This window comes from Fukomys damarensis, unplaced genomic scaffold (assembly GCF_012274545.1).
Source record: "Fukomys damarensis isolate Sample0158 unplaced genomic scaffold, DMR_v1.0_HiC HiC_scaffold_5, whole genome shotgun sequence".
Lineage (NCBI taxonomy): Eukaryota > Metazoa > Chordata > Mammalia > Rodentia > Bathyergidae > Fukomys > Fukomys damarensis.
Genome location: NW_022900917.1, coordinates 16,542,413 through 16,558,563, shown reverse-complemented (window position 1 = coordinate 16,558,563; position 16,151 = coordinate 16,542,413). Strand labels below are relative to the sequence as shown.

At 40.4% G+C, this 16,151-nt stretch overlaps 1 protein-coding gene across 2 annotated transcripts in view; it reads right to left on the bottom strand.

Annotated features, from left to right (window-relative positions):
* Stk3 (serine/threonine kinase 3) overlaps positions 1-16,151 on the bottom strand; it is a 336,937-nt gene that overhangs the window by 311,107 nt on the left and 9,679 nt on the right. The window contains exon 1 of one of the 2 annotated variants that reach the window (XR_004515711.1): positions 5,317-5,381. Coding sequence is in view for 1 of the 2 variants with exons in the window: in XM_010619566.1 (XP_010617868.1) it covers positions 5,317-5,366 (50 nt within the window). In the remaining variant the exon portion in view is untranslated. Of the gene's footprint in view, positions 1-5,316; positions 5,433-16,151 lie in introns of those variants that run through there. The other variant, XM_010619566.1, reaches the window with a different exon arrangement.

Genomic DNA, 16,151 nt, shown 5'->3' with positions numbered 1-16,151 from the left:
ACTACGCTAAGTAAAAGAAACCAGTCACAAAAGGTCATATACTATATTATTTCATTTATATAAGAGTCCAGAGTACAGAAATCTCTTGCTTTCTCTAAAAATAGATAGATAGATAGAGATATTTTAAAAAGTAAATTAGTAATTTTTAAAAAGTAAATTAGTAATTGCTTAGGCAAGGGGGAAAGAGGAATAGAATAGAAGGTAAGGGAGGGGTGATCTAAAGAATAGGGAGCTTTTTCTTGAGATGGTGAAAATGTTCTAATATTGACTGTGGTGATGGCTGCACATATTTAAGATTGTACTAAAAGCCATTAAACTGAATACTTTAAAAGATGAATTATATGGTATATGAATTATATTTCAATAAGGCTTTTAAAAACAAATAATAATCAAATTCACACAAGGGTTATATTTGATGACTTCTCAAAACATTGAAAAGCTTTGAACATCTAATGCAGATTCCTGAAGGTTTAGCTCCATGGATCTGTTTATTTTGCAATTAACGAAGGTTAAAGGAGCATTCTATAAAATTGTTACTTTGGAGCTCAGGATTTCTAGTTATTACTCTAAGCACAAATACAGCACCTGTCAAGCCTTTCAAAGGAGGATTTATTTGCCTTATTAACAAATCAAGAGCACTAAGTTTCTACCAACGACAGCAGAAAAAAGGAAAAAAATTCAATGTTTTATTTGCTCATTGTTTAGAGAAGTATGCTAGTGAACAATAGGTTTAAACTAGCATTGGAAGTTCTTAAAAAAGGAATAATGCACTAAAGTTCATTTAAAATGCCTCAGAGTGACATAAATGACCATAAGCAGAAGCTGAATGAGTATTTCAAGTCAAAACTACTGACCATAAGCATGAAAATAAAGAGTTACCGAGTTAAAGATAAAAGGTAAAGAAAAATATTAATCTTGAGGAAGGAGCTGTAACAATACTAGATAAAAGAATGATAACAGAAACAATCAAGAGGTAAAACTAGAAAAAAAAGAGAAAAGGGAAGGAAAAGCATGTTTGAAATATTTAATTAGTGCTGGTGAGAACTATCTTTCCCATGTATACTAATTTTTTTTTAAATAGTAAGTTAAACTTGGCGATTTTTGTGTGTGTGGTGGTACTGAGGATTGAATCTAGGGCCTTGTACATGTTAGGCAAGTGCTTTACCCACAGAGCTATCTCCCCAGCCCTTGGTCTTTTTATTGCTCCCTTGTATTTATTTCCTATGTTTGGCAATGAAACATTTAAAACTAGGGTTTAAACCTACTCAATACTTGAGTAATGGAGTAGTGGGAGGGACTAATGCCTCTAAAAAGGAGCTATCTATATATTAAAGGAAATATGAGTGAAAAACAGGACTACTGAATATTTGTGAGGTACAGGAAAGCTAATCCATTATCTGTAAGAAAAGAGTAATACCCGATTAACCTATAGAAGTTTTTTCAGAAAGAAAATAAAATTGTGGAGAAAGGGGAATTGTGAATGTATTTTATTTTTGGAACAATCTCCAAACAATTTTCATACCAATAATTACTTCTTAATTTAATTATCCTAGGAGCAAGAAAAGAATTTTATTATGTATAAAGAATTAATGTCAAAGCAGTAAGAGCTGGGATATTATTAAATGAAGAAATGCAAAATGCGGTATTTTCTAATGCATTAATCCTAGTCAACTTAATTTAATGGTTTATTGGGTTTTGGAAAAGAGACTAAACAGTAAAATCTCTAAATGTGAAAATGACATTAAATTTTTACACGTAGTTGTGTGGCAAAAGAAAAGGGTAAACTATTCAAAACAAAAATGGTAGAGGAATTTTGGTTTAAATATAAGTTAGCAAACACATTAGTGGGAAAAAAACCCCCAAGCTGTAGATAGAAATGGATTTCACTGCTTGCTCCAAAGGGGCACAGATCTAGGCATCACTGAGGTTGTTCTTGAAAGATATTCTGATATGCTGTCAATGTTCCAGAGGTTAGAACAAAGTTATTAGGAATAAGACAGTAGATGCTGATTATTTTATCCATGAGCAACATTGCTGTTGTGTGACCACTCAGTAGCCTTGTTTGTGAAACAAACATTTAATAGAAGGAGTTGGGATGCAGGGTGTGCTTTCCTACCACATGAAGGAACATGTATGTCCATGCAGACAGAATGTGAGTTTGCTGCACCATTTGTAAGAACCCAAATGGCATTTCTTGAATCTGCTTGGCACTAAAAAAGGAAGGGGTGGCTTGGACATTTCCTGAGAAGCTTCAATGTGAAAGACATGACAGAAGGTATAAGTAGGACAACATCCCTGCCACACACACTGCAAGTCCACCCAGAGAGAAAAAGCAGTTGCAGTAGGGGGAAGATGGCAATCAACCTGCCTAAAGGTATGGCTTCGGGTGTGAAGAGAAAGAGAAAACTGAACTTTTATTAGGTAATACTCTTTGTTCATTATTACATCAGTATTTATTTACTACTTATTATTGCTGGCCCTTGTTCTAGATGCTAGAAATGTAGCAGTGACCAAAATAAACCTAACCTCAGATAGATAAGTGCTATGAACAAAATAAACAAACAGATGGGATGGAGTGGCTTCTTTGTATGGGATCTAGAAAAAGGCTGTCTGAGAGGTGGCTCCTGACCTGACACTTGTAGAGAAGAAGGAGGTTGCTACGTGAAGATATAAAGGAAAGAGCTTTCTGAGCAGAGGAAATAGCAAGTGCCAACACGGGAAGGAGCATGGTGTGTTTAAGAAACAGAAAGAAGGGTTGGGTGTAACTCAGAGATAGAATGCATGGTTAGCAAAAATCCCTGGGTTCAATTTCCAGCAAACACACACACACACACACACACATGCACGCACACACACACACACGCACACGACAAGCTACATAGCTCAGTGAGTCTGCAGAAGGCAGGAAGAGAACGAGGAAGCAATTTCATAACATGAGGAGCACACACACATCGAACAGGAAAGATGATAGGTGATGAATGGTATAGCTCTCAGAAAGAGCTTATAAGCATAACCTGAGGAGAAGGATGCTACAAACACAAAAATCTGGACACCATGCTAAGAGCAAGCTCTTCCATGAGAGCAGCAAGAGGGGGCAAAGAAGCTCTGACCAGGGCTGGAGCTCGAGCTCTTGATACTGAGGGACTGAAAAGTCAACCAAGTCCACATTTTTTTCCCTTTTCCATGGGAATCAGGAAACAGGACTCACTGGAGACTCGGGGTTTCATTCTTTTAGCTTGAGTTTCTATCCAGTTAAAATACAATGCACCAGTAGAAGAGAAACACTATGCTCAATTACCTCACAGTGCACTACTAGGGCTTTCATTTCTTTGGCGATTTCACCTGTACAACACAGCCATTATTATACCTTATTTCTTTAGCCAGTGCAGAGTAGAGGAGGACCCACATGAAAATGAGACTTTCCTATGAATAGAGGTGAAGAGAAAGGGCATTTCCCAGAGAAGAGCACGTTTCCTTACAGACTCTACAGTCAAGAATGAAATTTTATGGCTTTACTCTTCAAGTCACAGTTTGTAATTAGTTTTTGTCAATGGGGAAAGTGAAAATTTCCACCAATTCCCCATGTTTATTCCATTTATGTCCCCCTCTCCTGGGGGGCAGTGGATAGGCAGCTGGGTATATCCACATGTGGAGAGCATGGATTATGTGTTAGGGAGGTCAGGGAGGGCTTTGAGCAGTGGGAATGTTTCAAACTACAAAAGTCTCCAACCCTCGAGACCATTGAATTAGAATCTCAGGGGATGGAGCCTGTAATTTGTTTACTTTAATGGGAGATTGTGGCTAATGTAAGAGATACACAATCTTTTCTTAAATATTTTACATATAACAGGTGCATAGGTTCAAGGTCATGAGTAGCTTAACACTTGTACATGACTAATGTCCCACCTTGACATTTGAGCTTGGTTACATGTGGTTCACCAGAGCATGTGGTATTAGGTTGTGCATTGTCTGTGAGAGATACTTTGAACTCTGGTAAACATTTGTGATCATTCTTTGTTTAACAATTTCTAGATTGTAACTGAAAATAAAAGATTTCATGTTTTATTATATAACTATACTAAAAAAAAAAGAAAAGAAAAGAAAAAGAAAGAATAGCACCCACTGGGCCACCCTGGCTGACTCTGCTCACTCACACACCCCGCTCAGCTTCCTGAGTGACCATGTCTGACAAACTTGGACCTGGGATCCAGAAGTTCAGCCAAACCAAATTGAAGAAGACAAAAATGCAAGCGATAAGTCCACTGCCTTCAGAAGAAATAGTGGCACTGGGAGCGGTCGCGGAAAGGAAAGAAGTAAAGGAAAAAATATGATAAAAGGAAAAAAATGGAAATAAAGTCTTTATGACTAGGAGGGGTGGAAGGGTTGAAGGGAGGGCAAGGGAATGGGGGAAAATAAGGACCAAGATATATCATGCAAAGGTACAAATTCCCAATGATGAATGTCATCGTATTGTTTACCTAAAATGTATCAATAAACTCGATTAAAAAAAAAAAGAAATAGCGGCACAGCAGAAGCAAGCAGGTAAATCGTAAGGAGGTATATGCCACCTCCTTTGTATGGGATCAGAAATAAGGCTGTCTGAGTGGTGGCTGGCTGAGAGATGCACTGTACACTTTTCACTGTGCTCCTTGTAACTGTTCAACTTTATAAGATGCAAGGGTTTAGACCAAGTTTAATGACTGTGCTGTCTTTTCACATCGAAGAATGGCGACCTACTGAACATAGGCAGCACCTACAACTCCCCTCTGCCTGTCTGGCAGGAGGGAAGAAAAAGAAATTTTTCTTGGGGAAGAAAGAAGCTGGGAAGGGGGATGGTGAAATCAGAAGTAAAATCCAAGCTGATCCAAGGGGTCCTGTAGGCTGTAAAATGCAGTTTTTAATTATAGGGCCTTTGTTGTTGTTGTTGTTGTTGTTTTGGGAATGATTTTAATGCTTGGAATACAGTTTTAAATATGCAAATAAAGTTTTAAAACGTGAAAAGAGAAAGAGAGCATGGCAGCAGCTTGATAATGAATTTGTAAATATGATTATAGCCTTTCCCTCTTTGTAATTTGGAAAAGGATCATAACGAGGCATTTGCTGCTTTTGAACAGAACAGAGTTAATAAGGGTTTTAAAGAGGTCCCAGATCTGGCTTTAGGAACCAGGTTTTAAAGTCTTGGGACTTCCTTCACTGTGGAACCTGCAGAAAATTACTTAACTCTTTAAAGTTTCAGTTTTCTCATGTGAAAGAATATTAGCCCAAGAGACTGTCTCTGCAGAAATTGAACTGGATAATTTAAGTGAAAATCCTCACCAGATGCAATGTTCCATGGTCTTTCTTTCCTTCCGAAGGCTGTGGTTCATATTCACAGGCACGGTTGGGTGTTCAGGGAAGCTTAGCCTGGTTGGGGAACAGGGACTCCATAGACCCTGAGAAGAAGGGGAAGCAACAAAGTGAGGTCACAGGAGAAGCTAACGTTGCTTGCCAGGCAATGAACAGAGAAAAAAATGCACGGAAAATGAAATTTAGCCCCATACAAAAAGGAATTCTAAGTAGAAAAGCTATGGAACTCCTGGAGTAACGCATTTTCTCCCTTCTTAATACAGGAAGCTAACATATACAGTGGTGTCAAGGGGTTAGAAGATAATAGGGCTAAAATCACTTATTGCCAGGATTTTGATGAAGAAATCCAAATATAAGTACTACCAACCCTACTTGCCAGAATTTAAACTAAGTTAAGCTCAAACTGATCCACAACACATCCAATGAGGGAAAACATTTTTTATACTGTCTCAACTGGGATTCTAGCAGTCAGCTGCATGAATTCATAGACCTCTTTAACACCATGTTAGTCTAGGTTCACATCAATTGCTTCTTGCCAGAAAAATGGATTTTTCATTTGGAGATGGCTCAGTGCCAGGCTGTACAGGGCTTTGCAGATGCATTGGAACTCTCGAATGTCACCAGTTACAGTCAATGCAATCTCACCTTATGTGATTTTAGTTAATGCAATTTAAAGAAACGAGAAGGCAGAAATGAGTATAATGGTATCACAGGGGCTGCAAAGTCCATTGAAACGACATCCAATGAAGAGAGAGTCAGGTGACCTATCTTAAGGCTGTCAGTTCTATTAATAAATTAAATGTAACACTTAATTGGATGAAGTGACAGAAGTATAATATTTCTCATTCTTATGTACACAAAACAGGTTCAAACCAGTCTAGAAGAGATTCAGGCCCTCGCCCTGTGAATTGGCCAATTTAGTCTGAGGCAAGGAGGCACTCCCAAACATACCAGACTCCTTGGAAATATGTTAAGTGGTACTGATGATGGCCAGGGCTGCCAGGGATGTCAAAAGTATTTAAAAGTGAGCAGAACTCAAGCCTACCACTCTCTGGGTGGGGACACAGTTGATTTTAAGGTGATATGATTCCTTTCTTGTGATGAGTGCAAGAAGCCCCAAGCCAAAGATCTTACCTGACACAGAGCACATCAAGATAATAGAAAGGGTGCTGGAATTGCATCTATTATCTTTGTAAAAATAGTGAAATTGAGGTAATCTGATATTAGCAGCATTTTCCTTCTTTCCTTTATTTTCTTTGCTCAATTTCATTTTAGGAGTGGCAGTACAGCCTTGCAGTAAATCCAGCCTGAGTTACTTTCTTGGAGTTTGAAGCTGGCCCTCCAACTTGTTAAATGGATGACAATGGGTAAATCACTTAACTCTACTTTCCTTAATTTTCCATATACAGTGGGGAAAATAGTAGCATCTACTTCAGAGATCTATTGTAGGAATTCATATAGTAGTCAGTGATACAACTCATACTAGTCACTTTCCTGTTGGTGGGACAAAATACTTGACACCTGCAACTTAAAGGATAAGAGGTTTATTTTGGCTCAGTTTTACTGAGTTCAGTCTATGGTCTTCTGGCTCCAATGTAGAAGCAGTATGGTGAATGTGATTGGTGGAGAAAAGCTGCTCACATTATGCCTGCTGGGAAGCAAAGCAAGAAGGTAGGACAGGAACACGAATACACCTTCCCAGGTCACACCTCCAGGAGCACACTCCCAACAAGGCCCCGACTCCTAACAGCACATTCACCTGCTGAACTCATCAATGATGAATCCACTGGTAAGTATAGAAACCCCATGATCCAATCACCTCCCAGGAGACTTTTAGGGGACATTGCAGAAATGAACCATAACAATCCACCCCTGGCACCAAAAGACTCATGTTCATTTCATTATGCAAAATACATTTAGCCAAACTCTGGGAGTTACCAAAGTCTTAACAATTCCTGCACTGCTGAAAAGTCTAAGTCCAAAGTCTCCATTGAGACTCAAGGCAAACTCTTAGCTATAAGCCTATACACAAATCAAAAAGCAAGTTAAATACTTTCAATGTGCAACAGCATAAGGTAAACATATTCATTCCAAGAGAGAGGAATAAGATGATAGAAAGAATAGGGCCAAAGGCAAGACTGAAACCCAGCAGGGCAAACATTAAACCTTATATCTCCATGTACAACACCCACCTGTGACAGGTTTCAGGAGATTTGAGTTTCAAATGTCTTGGGCTACTAATTGCAACCTTGCTGGTTGCAGCCCACATGGACTCTCCTGGGCTGGCTGCACTCACTAAATAATCTAATATCAGTCAATGAAATTCAGGAAGTAATAAAAATTGGTTGCAGCCCACATGGACTCTCCTGGGCTGGCTGCACTCACTAAATAATCTAATATCAGTCATTGAAATTCAGGAAGTAAAACAATTATCAACTAATAAATATGCAGATCCAGATGTGTCAAGAGCCATTCTACATAAATTTGGGAGAAAAATCATTTTATAATTAAAGTATGACTATAGCTGTGTAAGGCCCAATGTTGCCTTGTCCATGAGCTGGCTATGGCACGGGGAAACATAACTCTGTTTTGCCTTAAGTCACCACTGAGGCTTCAGTGGTCAGTGATGCTGTAGTGCTCAAGGGCAAGATTATATCAGCTGAAGACATCCTGGTTCTTTCAGAACCAGTAGTAATACAAAAAGAGAAAGGTTTCACCTAGGGAGGAGGGACAAATTCCTTATCAGCTTAATTCAGCCCACGTACTGTTATGGGAATGCTCTCCTTTCTGCCCTCATTGGCCTGAGATTCCCACAACAAAGGATTGCTGCTGTTCCCTAAATTCCCTAAGATACTCCCTCCAAAAATTGTCTGTACCCAATAAGTGATGGCTAGTATGGAGAGTCTTGGTCTTTGCTCAGTCTGAGGCACTGACTTCCCAGCCCCCATATACTTTGAAATTACATCTCTACTGTCTCTTTTTCCAGAGGATATTGGGCTCAGATACAGATGGATTCACTGTCAAATTCTATAAAAATTTTAGAAAAGAGACAACGCCAATGATCTTCAAACTCTTTAAGAAAATTGAAAGGATAGCAGTACTCCTAAAGTCATTCTTGGAGGCAACCATTACACTGATTCCAAAACCAGAAAAGGACCTATCCAAAAAGAGTACTATAGGCCAATTTCTTTAATGAACGTAGATGAAAAATCCTCAACAAGGTATTGGCAAAGAGAATGTAATACATCATCAAGAAGATCATATACCATATCCAAGTAGGCTTCATCCCAGGGATGCAGGAATGGTTCAATATATACAAATCAACAAAGATAATACAACACATAAACAGAAGCAAGGTCAAAAATCACATGATTGTCTCAATAGACACAGAAAAGCATTTCACAAAATCCCACATCCACTCATAAAAACTCTGAAGAAAGTAGACATAGCAGATATTTATCTCAATTTGCTAAAAGCCATCTATGAAAAACCAGCAGCCAACATCATATTAAATGATGAGGAGATAAAAGTTTTCCCTCTAAAATTGGGAACAAGATAACAATGTCTGCTGTCACCACTTCTATTCAATATAGACCTCATAACTTTAGAAAGAGCAACGAGACAAGGGAAAGAAATAAAAGGGATATGTACAGAAAAGGAAGAAGGATAACATCATTATTTGCAGACATGATCCTCTACAGAGAAGAGTCCCCAAAACACCAAAAGGCTCCTAGAATTAGTAATCAAATGTAGTAGTGCAGCAAGATACAAAGTCAACACTCAAAAGGCAAGAGCATTCCTGTACACCAATAAAAAATTCACTGAGAGAAATTAAGGAAACATGCCTTTTATAACAGCATCAAATAAAATGAAGTGAAAGACCTCTACAATTAAAATTACAGGACTCTGACAAAGTAAATTGAAGAGGGCATCAAAAGATGCAAAGATATTCCCTGTTCCCAGTTAGACAGAACCAATATAGTCAAAAGGCTATACTTCTGAAACTGTTAATACATTCTTTTTTTGGTTTTTTATTTGTTTGTTTTGTTTGGTACTGGAGATCAAACTCAGGACCTTGTGCTTGCAAGGCAGGTGGCAGAACCACTGAGCTAAAACCCCTGAAACTGTTACTACAGATTTAATGCAATTCCAATCAAAATACAAGTAGCAGTCCTTATAGAACTACAGAAGGCAATGCTGAAGTCCATATAAATCCAGAATAGACTTAGAACAGCAAAAGCAGCTCTGGGCCACAAGGGAAAGGCAGGAGACATCACAATTCTGAACCTCAAGTTATACTACAAAGCTACAGTGAAAAATACAGCATGGTATTGGCATAAAAATCAGATTTGTGGGTCAATAGAACAGCATAGTGAATGCAGAAACAAGGCCAGGTACATACACCTTATATTTGACAAAGGGGCTAAATACTTTTCCTGGAGGAAAGATAGACTCTTTAACAAATGGTTCTGGGAAAACTGGATATCTACATGCTGACAATTGAATCTAGACCCATATCTGTCAACATACACTAAACTAAAATAAAAAAGGAGCAAAGATCTAAATATTAAAACAGAAACAATCTGCTAGAAGACAAAATAAGAGAAACTCTTGACGACATAGGTGTAGGCAAAGACTTTCTGAACAGAATCCCAGTTGCACAAGAAATAATACCAAGAATCAACAAGTGGGATCATATCAAATCAAAAAGTTTCTGCACAGCCAAGGAAATCACTAACAGAGTGAAGAGACAACCAAAAGAATGAGAAAAAAATTGCAACTCATCAGATGAAAGACTAATATCTAGAATATATAAAGAACTCAGAGGAAGTAGACACTCCCACTTTAGAGGCCCAGTCCAAAAATAGGCACCTGAAATAAATTGACACTTTGAGATGAGAAAGTAAAAATGGCCAATAAATACATAAAAAATTGATCAACATCACTGGCCATTTAAAAAATGCAAATTAAAACAATACTGAGATTTCATCTCACTCCAGAAAGGATAGCTATATCGAAGAAATCAAACAATAACAAATGCTAGAGAGGTTGCAGGGAAGAAGGAACACTTCTTGATTGTTGGTAGGCATGTAAGCTGGTATAACCACTATATAAATCAGTTTGGAGATTCCTCAAAAAACTAAAGCTAAAAATAAAAATTCATCTATTCTCCTATTAAGTACCTTCCTGAGTTAAAGACATCATATTACTGGGCTGTGGATTTAGCTCAGTGGTTCCGGCACCTGCCTTGCAAGTGTAAGGGCCCGAGTTTGATCCCTGGTACCAAAAAAAAAAAAGAAAAAAAAAAAGACATCATATTTGACTATGCTTATAGCAGCAGAACTCATAATAGCTAAATCTTGAAAACAGCCTAAATGTCCATCAACAAATGAGTGGATAAAGAAAATGCGGCATTTATACACAATGGAGGACTACTCTGCCATGAAGAAGGATAAAGTTGAGTCATTTCCAGGAAAATGGATGTACTTTGAGACCATAATGTCATATGAAGTAAATCAGACACATAAACTTAAATACTACATAGTTCCTCTTATATGAGAAGCTCAATATAGCAATAAAGTGAGAAATAAAGAAAAGACAGTAGGAAATACCAAAATGGATCTTTGGAATATGGGAAGGGAACCAAAAGATGGAAGAAGCGGAGAGGGAGGGAAGGGAAAGAAGATTAATTTAGAATATGATGGGGAGGGGGGCCAAGAAGAGGGAGGCTGAAAGGCATCTACAAGCACAGGAAAACAATCTGCCTCTCATCTACCCTCTGGTGGCTCAAGACACTGTGTGGCTCCAGAGGCAGCCCAAATGCTCTTGAAGACCGGAGGTATAGCTAATTGTCAGAGAGCGGGTTTTAGGTCAGATCCCAGCACTGCCCCCCCGCAAAATCCAAAACCAAAACCATCACAACAAATGTCCTTGAAGAGCACCTGCATGAGAAACAAAAGTGACCGCTATGCCTTTACCGAGTTTCCTCCGACCACTGTGTCTACCGTCTACCACACTGTGTTCATTACGGATGCCAGGCCAACCATCACCAGATCAAACAGGCTATGAAGAAGCTCTGTGACACTGAGTGATCAAGGTCAATACCCTATTCAGGTCTGATGGAAAGAAGATTCCACTGGAACCTGGTTATGATCCCTTGCATGTTGCCAACTAAATTGGATCGTCTAAATTGAGTCCAGCTGGCTAACATGAAATAAATTTTGTTCACCGTTTTTAAAATGTGGATTTGGGCACACCGGCAAATGCCCATAATCCAGCTACTTGGGCAGCTGTAGCAGGAGGACCACAAGTTTGAGACCAGCTTGGGCAACTTAGCAACTCAGTGAGACCCCGTGTCAAGATAAAGAATAAAAGGACACTGGGAAGCTGCACAATCCTAGCACTTGGGAGTCTAAGGTAGGAGGATCTTGAGTTTAAGACCAGCCTGTGCTATATAGTGAGTTTAAGGCCAGCCTGACTACCTAGCAAGACCCTGACTCTAATCATTAAAAAAAAAAAAAAAAAAAAAAAAAAAAAAGGCCAGGGCGGTAGCTTAGTCAAAGACTCAAGATTCAATCTCCAAGGTCACACAGAAAGAGAGAGAAAAAGAAGAAATAAAGAGAGAGAGAGAGAAGGAAAGGGAAAGAAAAAAGGAAAAAAAAAGACAAGACTATGAAAGGGGAGGGTTGGAAGGGAGAGCAGTAGACAGGTTAAGGTTAAGTAAACAGTGGAAGGGATACTGTGCAGCAGTGATAATGCCCAAACTAATACTCGACAACACGGGTGAATTTCACAAATAAAATGAACATACCTGTATGATTACATTTACATAAAGAACAAAAACAGGCAAAATCATCTACATTAGAAACTGAGATAGTGATTAATTTTGGAGGAGTAGTAACTGTGGGGAAAGGACCGGAAGGGGACTTCCAGGATACTGGTAATTTCCTGTTTCTTCATTTGGGAAATGGCTACATGAAAGTGTTTAGTTTATGGAAATTCACTGAATAATACAGTTACAATATGTATGTACTTCAGTATACATGGTATCTCGATACATTTTATATAACTACGTGAAGCTCTAATGGAAAATTCCAAGCATTGATCATCAGGTGAAGAAGGATTACAGGAATATCTGTTAAATATTTAGGAGACTACTGACTCACTTGGGGATGAGGCTGGTCCTATATACAGCAGAACTGAAGCTAGTTTGTTTGGCAGCACTGAAGAAAACCACTGCTAAGCAAATTTGCTTCAGTAGGTAGCCAGGAATTAAAGATGAAGGTAGATTATTTCCTTCAATGTTGCACTAAATCAAATAGCCATATCAACCCAGGAAAGAGTTGCTGCATCCAGTGCAAGGTGATTTACATTTGGACCCCAAAGAAGGAATTTTACATATGTTATCTCATTTAATCCTCACAAGGACTTTGAGAAACAGTTATTATTCTCTTCGCATATGGAGAGGAGCAGAGACGTCAGCACAGAGAAGACTCCTTGGAACTAGATGAGTATGATTGATATAAATCCCTTAACTTATTACTGAGTCTTATACGATTCAGGACTCCCTTGGCTGCAAGTGAAAATCACCCAATTCAAACTAATTTAAGGCTAGGGGTCGGGGTTCCTGGGTCTGGGAAATTTAGGAGTGAAGCTAGTTTGTAGCATGGCTTCATCCAGAGTCCCGTAAATTCTTCTCTCCCTGCCTCTTGGATAAGTCACCCCACGTGGCAAGCAAAGTATTTCACAGCATCCCCAGCATCAGATCCTACAATCCAGAAGTCTAGCAGAAAAACTATGCTGCCACCTGCTCTCTGTAGCTGCTGCTCTCTGCTCTCTCCATACCCTAGAGCTTTTAGACCATGGCGCTCCGATTTCTCTGGCATGTTGCCGATGATGCAGAATTTCCAAATTTGTGAAGTTCTCAAAGCACTTACTGTAACAAGCGTGTCTATGTCTAGTTTTGGAATTCCATCTATTTGGAATCTGAAAAATGAGCATTCATTCTTCAGAGTCAGTAGCAGCCTTACATCGCTAGCAACAAACGTTCACTGTAAGCATGTTATATACAGGGCTGTGGACAGCTACTCACGCTGGGGGAACTGACTCCCCTTCAGAACTGTCTCTCACCCTGTGACCACTTAATGGAGTCTAGAAGGTCGTGAGTCCCCTTCCACATGAAAAGAAGTTAACTGACCTGTGATTAACCAGATTTTGACAAGACGCATCTCCATGCAGTGAGATAAGGCTCAACTACCAAATTTTGATGAGATCAAGGTAGTCAGAGGTGTGATGAGCTCTCCAGAGTTGTGAGGCCTTGCAGCAAAAGACTATGAGGAGAGCAGGAACCCTGGAAGCACATTTTGAATGCGTTCTTCATGTCACATTGGACTCACAGCTGTGGTCAGTCAGGTACCCCGGGAAACAGACTAGGAGTGTGGGGAGTTCTTTTCAAAGTGATCTCAAACAACGTCCAGAAGCAAGTGTGGGCAGAGAAGCCACGCAGTGATGATGCAGCTGCAATACGGGACCCGGCCTGTTCCCCTAGAGAAGCCTCTGAGCTGGGAGGTTACTTCAGAGCTGTCCTAAACAGAAGTGATGGGGTGGCCTCTGTGCCCTGCCCATGCCATGGGTAAGCTACTGGATTAAAGCTGCCATTGGGAAGGGGGCATGATTTGCAGCGACCCCTCCCTTCAGCCGAAAAGCAGTTTCTGAAAGAAGCTCAGTTGTGAACTGTCAATAGGCACAGGGGTGGGAGGGAAGAAAGCATTGATCCTGAAAGGGCGATCCGGGCCCCGCATTATACCACCCACTACTCTATATTATTTGATTCACGTGACTCTCCTGTGAAGCAGTTACTATAATCACCATCTTAAAATGAGGAGACAGAGGCTCAGAATTATCTAACTCAGTGATTTCCAATCTTTTTTGGCACCAAGGACTAGTTTCATGAAGACAAAATTTTCCATGGATAAAGAGTGGGGTTGGTGGTGGGGATCGTTATGGTTTCATCACGATTCAAAGGAGTGGACAACTTAGATTCCTCACATGCACAGCTAGCAGTTGGGCTCATACTCTTACAAAAATCTAACACCACCCTTATCTGACAGCAAGCAGACCTCAGGCAGTGCTGCAAGCAGTGGGGACAGGCTGTATATACAAATGAAGCTTCACTTTCACCACAGCTCACCTCCTCTCTGAGGCCCAGGGGCTGGGGACACCTGATCTGACCTCTTGAGGGCCACATAACCAGGATATGAACCCAGGTCAGATGGAATGAAAAAAATCCATCTGCTTTCTACAACACCTCCCTGACTCATAAAGGAAGCAAAAGGGAAAAGAGAGAGGGGATGGAGCACTGGGGACAACCTCACCTCCTGCACAATTTTGTCAGAAATGAATTAGGAAATGCGGTAGTTAAGTGGTGAAGAGAACAGTCTCTGGAGTCACCCTGACTGGGTTTGAGTCTCCGCTTTGTTGCACATTGAGTCCCCTTCCACATGAAAAGAAGTTAACTGACCTGTGATTAACCAGATTTTGACAAGACGCATCTCCATGCAGTGAGATAAGGCTCAACTACCAAATTTTGATGAGATCAAGGTAGTCAGAGGTGTGATGAGCTCTCCAGAGTTGTGAGGCCTTGCAGCAAAAGACTATGAGGAGAGCAGGAACCCTGGAAGCACATTTTGAATGCGTTTTTCGTGTCACATTGGACTCACAGCTGTGGTCAGTCAGGTACCCCGGGAAACAGACTAGGAGTGTGGGGAGTTCTTTTCAAAGTGATCTCAAACAACGTCCAGAAGCAAGTGTGGGCAGAGAAGCCACGCAGTGATGATGCAGCTGCAATACGGGACCCGGCCTGTTCCCCTAGAGAAGCCTCTGAGCTGGGAGGTTACTTCAGAGCTGTCCTAAACAGAAGTGATGTGGTGGCCTCTGTGCCCTGCCCATGCCATGGGTAAGCTACTGGATTAAAGCTGCCATTGGGAAGGGGGCATGATTTGCAGCGACCCCTCCCTTCAGCCGAAAAGCAGTTTCTGAAAGAAGCTCAGTTGTGAACTGTCAATAGGCACAGGGGTGGGAGGGAAGAAAGCATTGATCCTGAAAGGGCGATCCGGGCCCCGCATTATACCACCCACTACTCTATATTATTTGATTCACGTGACTCTCCTGTGAAGCAGTTACTATAATCACCATCTTAAAATGAGGAGACAGAGGCTCAGAATTATCTAACTCAGTGATTTCCAATCTTTTTTGGCACCAAGGACTAGTTTCATGAAGACAAAATTTTCCATGGATAAAGAGTGGGGTTGGTGGTGGGGATCGTTATGGTTTCATCACGATTCAAAGGAGTGGACAACTTAGATTCCTCACATGCACAGCTAACAGTTGGGCTCATACTCTTACAAAAATCTAACACCACCCTTATCTGACAGCAAGCAGACCTCAGGCAGTGCTGCAAGCAGTGGGGACAGGCTGTATATACAAATGAAGCTTCACTTTCACCACAGCTCACCTCCTCTCTGAGGCCCAGGGGCTGGGGACACCTGATCTGACCTCTTGAGGGCCACATAACCAGGATATGAACCCAGGTCAAATGGAATGAAAAAAATCCATCTGCTTTCTACAACACCTCCCTGACTCATAAAGGAAGCAAAAGGGAAAAGAGAGAGGGGATGGAGCACTGGGGACAACCTCACCTCCTGCACAATTTTGTCAGAAATGAATTAGGAAATGCGGTAGTTAAGTGGTGAAGAGAACAGTCTCTGGAGTCACCCTGACTGGGTTTGAGTCTCCGCTTTGTTGCA